Source organism: Mytilus trossulus, chromosome 1 (assembly GCF_036588685.1).
Source record: "Mytilus trossulus isolate FHL-02 chromosome 1, PNRI_Mtr1.1.1.hap1, whole genome shotgun sequence".
In the NCBI taxonomy this organism is placed as follows: domain Eukaryota; kingdom Metazoa; phylum Mollusca; class Bivalvia; order Mytilida; family Mytilidae; genus Mytilus; species Mytilus trossulus.
Window position 1 is genome coordinate 63,422,297 of NC_086373.1, and position 12,250 is coordinate 63,434,546.

The 12,250-nt window shown below is 30.7% G+C and overlaps 1 protein-coding gene across 14 annotated transcripts in view; it reads left to right on the forward strand.

Moving 5' to 3' along the window:
* The window catches only part of LOC134681724 (single-stranded DNA-binding protein 3-like), a 77,895-nt gene that overhangs the window by 15,604 nt on the left and 50,041 nt on the right, over window positions 1–12,250 (forward strand). For all 14 annotated transcript variants that reach the window (XM_063541364.1, XM_063541444.1, XM_063541439.1 and 11 more), the window contains exon 6: window positions 910–951. In XM_063541364.1, coding sequence (XP_063397434.1) covers window positions 910–951 — 42 coding nt within the window. The remainder of the gene's footprint in view (window positions 1–909; window positions 952–12,250) is intronic.

Below are 12,250 nucleotides of genomic sequence, written 5' to 3' on the forward strand. Positions count from 1 at the left end.
AGCTGTAAAATTTTGATTTCCTTGAATACAATATCTTTGATTATTTTGTATAAATAATAAAATGCATAGAAGGGATTGGGGTATCATTTTGTGAGCTTTGTTCTCTGTACCTTTTCTGCTTCAACATTGTGAGTGCCTGTTTGCCAAAGTTTCTATCTTGCTTTAATGAAATATATATGTCAGATTAACAAACATCAGCTGTAGCTCTGATAAATCCCTAAATTGTGCTTAGGGACGGATGCCCCATACATAGAAGCATGCATATTATGAAGGAAATATTAAGTGTAGACACCCTATGATAACTGAATCTATATGCATATGGCTATAAAGATGACAAACTATTTGTTCCAAAGTAAAGGGTCATTTTACTTAATAAGCACACACAATATTTTGTTCATATAATAGACTTGCTAAATAAGACAGAACAGATTTCACACTGAAAGAGAACAGTGCACACAAATAAGTCATAGAACTGTATATTTGTTGTGAAATCTTTTATGCCCTTGCTGCAGCGGAGGTGTCTTTTAAGTGTTACCCTTGTTCCTCTGTAAATCTGTCTGTTCGTATGTACATCTGGTTTCTGTGCCTTTAACATATGCACAACCAAAAGTTATGAAACTTTAACACAATGCTTATTACCACATATCTCAGATCAAGTTTTGGATGGTGTTACTTTTACTGTTCTTTTGACTCAGTTATGTCCCTTTATAACTTTATATGAGAAGCCAGCATGGCCATCACCTGTGTCCCATGGACACATTCACTATTTATATTTAAATGTGATGGCTCTTTAAGAATGATATATTGGAATTCACAAATTTTTTTTGTTACTTATATAACTAAATCGGATGTTAAATAACCGACAATCAATCAATTAATGTAACTAAAACGTTTGTCTGTATTTTTCAGGGTTTTGTAAATTCAGGGTATGGTGTCAATGGCATGGCACACGTAAGTACAATAGATTAGTTTTATTTCAATAGAACATATTTTGTTTCACATTTACTACTTGTATGCAGTGTACTACTGCTCAGCTTAACGGAAACTCGAAATGTTTGATATCTTTGATGAACCAGCTCAATCAAACAAAAGAAATTTAAAAGCATCTTCATAAAGTGAAAGTCAATGTGAAGCTTTATTATGGTCAATCACTTCTGTTTAAACCAGAATAACTCTTGGATGTTGGTACAAAACTGCTAGCCACATTCTGTATTTTAAGGAGTCTTAATGGGTCTTTAAAATATAAGAATTGTTGTTATCACAGTTAGGTTAATTTGTCCCTTCCTGTGTTGAAAGAAGAGAGATGTGAAATCTGAAGTTCTCAATACACCACAGTGAAATATAGCATAAATGTACCAGAATTTAAAAAGCTTTCAGTGTATTTTCCAAATTAGTGATCATAGATTAATTCTCAAAATATTTATTTTCCTATTTGCTTAAGATTTTTTTTCCCAATATACAACATTTATAGACCACTTCAAATTTGCCACATTGACCAGTCACAACTGACCAGAAGTTGACTTCAATATTAAATACTTGATTTCAAAATTGATTTTGCAGTTTCCCCCTAATTTTAAAAGTAAAATGGACCATATAGATTATTTAAAATCATTTAATTATTGGAATTTCTAAATAATTTTCCATGATCTGAGCTGTTTGTCACAGAAGGCTAGATACATGATAAAAATCTTTTTAAAGGTAAGGGTCGAACAAGGTGATAAAAAGATTTGCTATGCTATGCTTCACTGGTTATATGTGACACCATTGTAAAATTCAAATATCTGTTATTTACTGAATATTTATCAATACTACAATGGTATGTAGTAAATAATATTAGTAAACACCAACCAGGCTAATTGATTTTAATGCTCCAAATTTGGGGATCTTCTCCCTGTCCCAGCCTTGGTGTAGACATGCATGAATAATAGAATGTTTACAGATTTTCAGCAGGTTGAAGTTGGACTATGAATAGAAACTTTACTCACTTGATAAATCAATAGAATTGAGGAATCCCTGGGGGTTCTTACAGGAATTCTTTGTAATAAAACTTTTGTTTTGTAAAATTAGGAATATAATTGTTAATGCATGTAAGAGTTGAAAAAAAGATGATGAAAATGTATTTAAAAATTAAACATGATTAATGCTTCTTGAAAGTAGGCCATTGGAAAGGTTTCTGTACAATACCTGTGTATAAATTAATGTACAAGAGATATAGGCCACACCATGCCAATTTTATGAGTTAAAATACGGAACAACTAAACACATGGTAAACATTACCTTTGTTTACAATCTTAAAAACAAGAAAATAACTTGGGGTGGCCAGTAATTAAAAAAAACTTACAGATTAAGCTAACAAACAAAAATGTTTTTAATTTATCTATTTAATTTCAATTAGCCAGTTTTGATAGATTTTAAACCAAAAAGAATGAAAATTTCCTTTAGTTAGCCTCATTCTGTATACCAGTACATAATGTGTTTAGGGGAGACGTGAAGGGTTTATAAAATTTATCATTCCAAGGATTATTGATTGCATAATTCTAAGGCATTAATTTGCTTTAATTTAAATAAGTGAAAATGGTTTGACTGAAAAATAAATAAACAATAAAGATGTTTATGTAAAAGAACTGGGGGAAAAATGGAATAAACTAAAACCTGATAGTCAGATAGTGATGATTTTTATTTGTGGCAGATGTAATCATACTTAACTCCCCAATTGTGGACCTCAGTTGCATCTATTGATCAGGGATGGTTTTGTAAGAAGAGGAAAGGTTTTCAAATATTGATGTTGAAAATCAGTGGTATTTTTTGTCCATTTGACATTTAAAATAACCATATTTACAAGTATTTTGCCTTAATTATAGTTGCTACTGTTTTCTCATTGTAGTAGAACTAGTGGACACTGCTTCAGCATTTGGGAGATCTCAAGATCATCAGGGGTGTTTTTGTGTTTTTTCTGTAAAGATTCATCATTTGTGTACAGTGCTTTAATTAATTTAAATAAGACTAGACTATACTATGTCCTTGTCAACTATCAGGAAAACATGGTGATGGCTGTATATGGGACACCAGTTTCAGAAGTGTATTTAATGAGGTTCTAACAGGAAGTACTTGCTTACTTTCAAAAGTTTTGACCCTGTCCTGTTTTCAGATCTAGTCAAATTTCAGCTAGTAACATATGTTTAAAATGTGTTTTGTTTGTTGAACAGTTTGAAACTTATGTACATTCTGTCTGAGAGTTGTCCATTACTCAATCTAGGTGACATTTGCATATCTGATCAGATATATTCTAATTTCTCTAATTTTTGTACTATTTTCACATTTCCTCACTGGTGTGAGAAAAATATTTCTCCATCACTAGTGAAAAATCTGTTTTCGGCAAATGATTAGTCGAAATTTGATTATGACGTCTAAATGTTTTGTTTTCTTCTAAATTTTCCTATTGTGACATCATAAAAAAAGGCAACAATGTTTGATGACGTCGCATTTAAAGAGCACAAGTTTCTAAAAATCTTTGAAAAAGAACGATAAAAAGCATTAGAGAAACAGATTCTGACACTATAACTTGAGTATTACGATATTTCTCCACTCTAGACAGTTAAATTTTATAAATTAAAGAGCTCGGCAAGTCTCAAGCTTTTGTAAATTTGAACTGTCTTGAGTGGAAAAATATCTTAATACACTTGTTGCAGTGTAAGAATCTATATTTCTCATTTTCTTTTTCTAAATGATGGTTTACCTAAGTTCAGGAATACTTCACACACCTTTTGTAGCAATTTGATGTGGCCATACCTTCTCTAACCTGGTTCAATTGCACGTATCTGTGTGGCAGTATGATATCATGATTTAGATAGATGCTGAATTTGATTCCCAAACAGTTGGTTTGTCATCTTTATGATTTGCAGTATCCAATCCTAGCTTTGTGATTGTTTTCAGTCTTCAGATATCAGAGGCCATTTCTGGTTTGACATTAGCTTTCTGTGCTGCTTTTTTATCAGATTTTTAATTACCAAAAATAAACTTCATTGAGAAAGTTAGAATTTAGACATAATCTAGGACACTGTGACCTACTTTATCCTCTTCACTAAATGATTTGGCAGTGATCATGCTGCTAGATACTTGGTGTCCTATGAACAAATATATCTTTTTAACACACATATACATGTTGGGTCCTCAGAGACCAAGTGGTCTAAGTAGTCAAACTACTGTGCCACTAGGATGTCAACACTGAGGTAGCAAGTTTCAATCAAGTTCTGGACTCCTATCTTAATTGAAAAGGATTGTCAGTTTTCCTACAGAATAGCACAAAACTACATGTAAATAGTCCTTTAAGTTTTGTTAAAACACCAATCAATCAATCAATCACTTTTGTTTTATAACTCAGTTGAGTTTTTTTTTGATTTTATTAAACTTTTACATGCAACTGCTTGACTTTCTCGTTTGCATCTTTGGGTTTTAGTAGAGATACATGTAATGATTATTGACACTAAACCAAATAAGTCTTTCCTGGTTGTGTGTTTGCTGTCATATTTAAACTAGTTGTGTAATCTCCATCTGGACTTAATCCCCCAAAGTTTTGCCCATATCCATCAGACCATGAAACTTCATGTATCATATAATTAATGTAATACTGGTAGTCTCCCCTTATTTTAGTGGTGGCTCTGTATGAATGGTATCTTTATTTGCATATATGTATCCATATATTAAGTAGGCAAATACCAAGTACAAGGTCACACAAAATATCACTAATTAATATTATAGGCAGTCAAGAAAGAATATGAATAAATTCTGTATACTTTTGAGGTAACTTTAACACTAGCATTTGAAAAGTTTTGGATGTTGTTTTTTTTTGTTAATCTTACAGCTGCAAACGTCTTCGTGGTATTATATCATTTCATCGCTTAAATCTTCACACTATGTTTTTTTTCTAGCAGTTCGAAATAGATTGTCCTCACAGAACTTGCTGACAGTGATTATAACATTTGTAAAGTATGTCATCTTCACCCAGTGTTTGTTTACACTGATATGGAATTTGTAAAAGTAGGTCAACTGGTTGGGGAAGAGTGCAAGCAATTGTTGCACTAGTTGGTACCTATTTTGATAAAGCAGTTGAGAAAAAGAGAATACTTGTTCAAAATATTTCATTTGAGAATTCTTGCAAGGAAATAAGCTGCATAAGTGTTAAATTTTATCAAAATTTTTGAAAAATGATGAACACATTAGACCTTTTTAAAGGTAACCTGGTCCAGGGGACTTAATTTTTGTTTATGATAATTTAATCTCAGTTATTGTCAGTATTTGCATTTTTCTACTCGGATTCCTGCAGAGATGGAATCTAATTTTGGACCTTATGGGAGATGCTGATATTTTAAAAGATCCAAATTTAAGATATTTTGACACTTATAATAACTCTAAGGTAGCACTTGGGAGATTGTTATTGCAACATGGCATTGTTGGAGATGGTAATTTGAAAGGTCAATCCAAGATGGCATTGTGGGATATGGTAATTTGAAAGGTCAATCCAAGATGGCATATTTACATCATATTGAAAAACATGATCAAATGACGGTATAAGTTAACCCTTCCAGATTACCTGAGAATCTCAGGCTGAGATCACTTCGGTTTTTTGTTGGGTACCTGTTTCTGAATCATTAATATATTTTGTAGTGATTTGAAGAATGTTGTTTGTCAATTCAAACCAAGATGTTGTTGGTCTCTCTGGGACTTCTGAGTTTTAAATATATATATCCCCTCTCAGTGTCTTTCTCTTATTTTTATGCTATTTCTTATCAATCCAAGCTTCTTTTTCATATGCTGATGAGCTGGTGTAAGATGATATTAAAAACACATGCTAATAAAATTGCCATTGCTTCTTCCTGAAGCTGTGTGTATTCCAACCTTTGATTTATTATATTATAAAGACATTTATAATATCTTCTTAAATTTGTTTGCTGTGTTATGTTAATTATTCAGAATGTTGGTCAATTTTGTAACCATTCTTTTTTTCCTGGTCTTCCTTAAAGAAAATCGACTGGTCTTCTGACACTATTATTTCTATTGCAAAACACCAAAATTGTGGTGGTCAATCCTTTGGACCGCAACTTTTCATGAACTTTGTTTGTTTTTGTAATAGAGATTTTCTGACCCACTTTCTATGCTTGGTTGGATTTTGTCCTAGGCCCAAACATTCAATTGTTGACACATCATCAGAAAACTTATGAATGTAACCACCAGCAGGCATTGCTTATAGTACATATGTCCAGGTATGCACTAGTTAGCACTAGAAAACATCCACACTTTTTTGCATTTGGCCCCTGTTATTAAGAATATTGATTTATTGAACAAAACAAAGAGTGAACATAAACATGTTTACACAGTTTTGTTTGTCACTTTCACTCATGGGTTGGGTCAACAAAATCAATAGCCAAGATCATTGATGTAAGGATGTAGGGTATTTTATTGGGGCTCTACATGGGATGTTAAGGTAATGGACCATTGTGGTTTTTAGGTGATTTAAAATTCATGCGGAAACCTGTTGTATTGGAAATGACCTCAGGATTATTGGATATTTAATGAGGTCAACATTTAGGTTATTTCACCTATCATTGATATTGTATAAATTTAAATGGTAAAAAAATTAAGTGATTGTTTTTTTTTGAAAGAATGTTTTTTTCAGGATGGGTGAAGATGCTGATATCAAATGTTTTTAAATCAACTTTTGTTGAAGGGGAAGTAATCTCAATAAAAAAAAATCTACTTTGGATTTTAAGCCTTTTGCTTATTTCATAGTTTTTATATAAATCCAAAAATATCAGATAAGGACAAAAAGCAGGGTAGTTTGTAAACTTTTCATAAATTGGATAAAAAAACTCTTTCATAATTTATTGGTTGTAATGGTATATAAGTTACAGAAATCGGTCATTACTGGAATGTTAGTCAAGTTTTAATGGTTATATAATAAAAAAAAAAAAGAAACACAAAATATACCTGCATCTATTTAGATATATTCAGATATTTCATGAGAAGAATTCTTTAATAGAACAGCTGTTGAAAGTTTAATTTTCCATATTTTATTTCTGAAAAACTTTATGTTATGTAATTAGTAATAATTATAACAGGTTAATAAGACTTTTTTTATGAAATTTGAAAATGCAGAATCTAGCTTGAGTTTGGTTTTTCATTCTTTTTTAATGTATCTATGTAACAACTTGATTGCTGCTCTCAACTCTATGAAAACTTACTGGAGGTAGGAAGGTAATTGGCTGCTTTCATGGTGTTAAAATACAAGAACTGTTATTTTTTTACCTGTATCAATTTCAAATGCACAAAATTTGGCACAATGTATAAGTGACCGTAATATCAAGGAAACACACTAGTATTAAATGGGATGGCCTGATCATAGCTACAGTAAAAAGGAAGTTGATAACTTTATATTCTGTTAAGTAACAAAGTGATACATTTCAATATAGATGTTTAAAAAGTCTTTCTGCAAGCAGTCTCCACTGTTTGTTTTATTGATTGTATAATTATCGCTATTTGCCAAGAACTCAAACAATCATCTGTTGTCAGAGAATAGAAATCTCCCTTTGTGAGCCTCCCAAGTATTTGATTTTATTTGTAGGTATAGTAAAACCTGCATTATCAGTAGCTGGTATTGTGTGTATGTGTTTAAATGTCAAAGCTTCAAAATTTAAATCTATATAGTGGTGTAATTCTTATAAACAAAAATACTGATCTTGGAGATCTAATGTTTACCTATCTTCTACGGGAATAACCTAGTTAGCTGAAAATGGTTTCACTGTAGGATGAATTATCTGAAATCACATGACTGTATATGAATTATAACAAAGGGAATGGCTAAGAATTCCAAGATATATTTAGATCATGAAAATAATTTATGCCATAACATTTATGTTACAAAAAATAGAAATGTTGTCAGGTTGTATTTTCTATCATTATAAATTCTTTTAACTGGTTTTACTGTAAGAACTGATATAATTTGTGTCACTGCTAAAAAAAAATCATGTCCTGTTTTGTCTTATATTTTGATAACAGAAAACTCAAACATTTATATTTTGGACAAAAATGTGCAGAAAAATTAGCTTTTTTTAAAAACTTGTGTATTCTTCAAATTTTATTTGAAAACATTTATTGAACACACTGGCTATCTAAATCTAGTGAAACAAATGTGTATCCTGTAGCCTCAAAGTGGACACTCAGTATGTTTTGACCCATGTCCATCACTCTGTTCTTTTGGTAAATGATATAACTCCAGTTGTATAAGGTCTGCAGATAATACATAATATAGAGGTGATTTTTTATGTGTTTTTTTCTTAGAGTTCATTGCACACTCTTTCAACTTTTATGACATAATAATGGTGCTTTTTACTTTGAAAATTCACAAAAGTTGTACATGTCAAAACTTGCTAGATTTTTGTAAGTGCCTGCAGATATTGAGCTAAAATGTACATGTAGTTAAATAATATTAAGTTTAAACATTAAATTCACATTTCTGCATAAGTCAATATAATACTGACAAACTTATAGCCCTTTTAATTTCATGAAATTTGTCCACATATTTTTTAAAAGTCTGGTTATTATTGTATTTGGGGTACAACTTATAGTATTTAGGGAACAACATCAGTCTAGCAGCATCATCTGTTTCTATGTAGTAACTTGAGAACTTGAGATGACAGTAGACTAAGGATGTGTATTTCCATGAAAATAGTTTTCACTTCTTCTATCAGGAGTTATGGTCCCTTGTTTATTTGAATATGTAACTTTATGTCAAATCTGTTCGATAACTCCAATCTTTTTCAATTTGTAGTATGTTGTTTCTTCTAACTAAATCAGGTAGTCAAGATTATTTCATTCATGAATTATTGCTCTTAATTGTTTGTCATTTTGACAGCTTCTTGTTTTGTTTTTTATACCAGCTCAGTCCAGTTGTATTATATTTGTAGTACTCATGAATGAATATGTGTCTTTTATATAATGTTTGTGTATGCTTTTTATTGACCTGTTTCTTGATTGTCATTATTTTTTCACAAAGGACTTGAGACTTTTCATTTAGAAACTACACATCTTATGCTATTGGACAGCTCCTAATAAAATGGGGTTTACATAGGACAAGAGGTTTTCATTTGGTTCATATGCATCTAGTTTCTTTATACTGCTTTTAATAATTATAATTGCTCAAATATTAGGACTATACAGCAACACGTTTTGTGTAGTTACACAACACTGACAACAGATATGCAGAACAAAAATCTGCAGATATCAAGTCCTGAGGAGGAATTATATGAAAAAATGCAAGGGGTGGATAATTGACATCTGGATCCAATTCTCAAAAAAGGATTATGCTCAGTCAGAATCGGAGTCAAATCCGTACTGACAGATTTTAGACCAAGATACCAATTTTGGAATACTGTGGATTTATTTATTTTCATTGGTATCCATTCTTTGTTGCTGGAGGGAAACAATTGCTATATACACTTTGGCTCATGATATGTCTCTACAATTTTCATTCCTTCCTCCTTAATCTTGTGTCCTGTTCATGTGACATATATTGGAACTATACAGCTACATTTCAAATTTTAATATACTCTCAGAACTTGATGTATTAGTATTTCAATAGAGCTAAATGACTTTTCTATACATGTATATAATCTTTGTTGACCAGGTTTTCTGACAAGAGCGGTTGTAAAGCAGACTGGTTAATATACAGGCAGCTTATGTTGTTTTGGTGCAATAGATTGTAAATGGATCAACCAATGTTTTCAAACTTTGATATGTTGTTTCTGATGATAAAATCATGGTTCAATATGTCAGACTATTTTCACTGTGGTCATTTAGGAGTTATGGTCCTTGATTGATTGGAAAAGAAGATTTTAGTTTTTCTGTGTAATAAGTCAAGAATTTTTGTACCAATGCTATTGAAAGTTTGAGATGTAGTTACTGATGACAAAATTTGTGGTAAAGTACAATAATGAGGATTTTCACTTTTGCACTTAATTGCACTCATTAATCAAGACACTAATAAATGTTGTAAAAACCTGGTTCGCTGTCATTTTGACAGCCTCTTGAATTGTTTGTTTACAGTTGTGTTTTTTTTCTGTCTGCCTTGTGTTTTAGTGGAAATAAAGTTTCACCATTTTTTCTGTGTGTTGAATCTTTTGTTCAAAGATATGTTTATACAACTCCTTGTCATGACTATGTTTTTTTTCTGTAGACAGTAAGGAAATATAGACGACAGTACTTGTCACGACTTTTTTTTATAAAACTGAGTTCATTATTATCATTAATACACTTATGCAGACAGATGAGGATATCAGACATATGTATAGTGTGGAATAACATTGATCTTGTATTCGACAGCTGTTACCATGTTAAGAACAGTTTATTCTCGATTTGTATAGTCCTCTGTCATGAACATTTCACAAATCATATACTTTGTCTTTAAAAGAAATAAATGCAATACAGTAAAAAATGAAAGTAGGCCTTTCTAGTCCTTTTGAGAACTTTTACTGTTTAACTCTGTTGAGAAAGTTCATTCTCAATTTGTATTGTCTGATTCCTCTGTCATGAAAATGTCACACAAATCATATACATGTACTTTCTCTTTTAAAAGAATAAATGCTATACGGTAAAAAACAAAAGTAGACCTTTTTAGTCTGAGAACTTTACCATTGAACTCTACAAGTTATTGACATTGAATAAGGAACTTGCGTGTTTCTGTTGTGAATTGTAGCATTAACCGTGTAGATGATATCCAGTACATTTGTACTGTGAGTTTCAATGTAATTGGTCAATTGACTTGAGCTATTGATAAAAGATTTTAGAGTTTGAAATTTAAAAGACTTGTTAATCTGATACAATGTAGACAGTAAACTAGAGCTTATTCAAAATGATCAAATCTATATTTTTATGAAAAGGCTAAAAAGTGGGTATCTACAACTTCATGCACTGATAGTGCATTATTGCAATTTTTTTTAGGCATATGATATCATGTCATCTTAAAATAGAATTCCAAAATTAAAAGTACAAAGTTCAGTGGAATATTGGGCCAAATAAGACCCTTATCATAGTTAGTTCTTTAAATAAATCTGACAATTTAAGAATAGAACCTTGTTAGGCATTGATTTCTACAGTGGGTCAAAGGATGTAACTTGCATATAGAAATATGAATATTAAAAAAAAAGATAAAGGACAGCCTAAAATGATTGTTAATATTTTGATGTACTTGGTTTTATAACAAGTACATATTGTTATTTAAACTTTACCATTTAATAGTAAGTCAACTCATTGTTTGGGTTTTCCAAACTATGGGATGTTTTTAGTGATGGAATTCTGTTTCTGGTTTATTCATTCATTTCTAGAATTTTCTGACACTCATAATTTCTAGAAAGCAGTAAAGATGAACAAGGATACAAGATTTAATGAGAGGTTTAATGAAATGTAGACTTTCCAATGGTTGTATGTGTGTAGTGAAAAATGAAAAATATTAATAAAGAAAGAAAAGGGTTATAAGTTTAAAAATAGTTTTTAGAAAACCAAAAATTGGAATAAATCAAATACTAGATCAGTCAGCTAATGACCAAAGGGGAATAACTCCAATTTTAAACAAGGGAAGTAATTGTTCTGGTTATCGGTTCAATATTATTAATGGGATAGTTAATGGATTAGTTTCTTAACAAAATAAGACAATTATGAAAGAAAAAAATGTATTTAAGCACATTTTAAGCATATAAAAGCAATCAGTGATGCATAGCTTGTATTTCATTTTTTCAACTGTATATTTCAAGAGAAAACTAAAACAGAATAGAAACCAAATGATTGTAAAAAAAAACCAACTTTATATTAGTACGTAAAAAAAAAAAAACTTTATATTAGTACATGTACTTATTTATAAATTTGTACTTTTAAATGAAACCACCACATTTTTCTGGGCTATGCTGAGCTATGCTGACATTTAAAATTCACAAAATGTTTACAAAAACTTAAAATTTGCGTGATTCAAAATGAGTGTTTAGTCATGTCATCAATTATCAATTCTTACAATAAAGACATTTTTGTCTGCAATGTAAAGGTTTAAGATGATTTCCATTTTTATTGATTTTATTTGTGAAGTTTGCAAGATAGAAACTTATTGTCATAAAGAAATAAGGAGATGATTTACAATTTGGAATAAGATTTTTTATGTGATGCAGGAAAAAATTCATTGTATTTAAAAGATTTCTTGACTTGTGTGAAT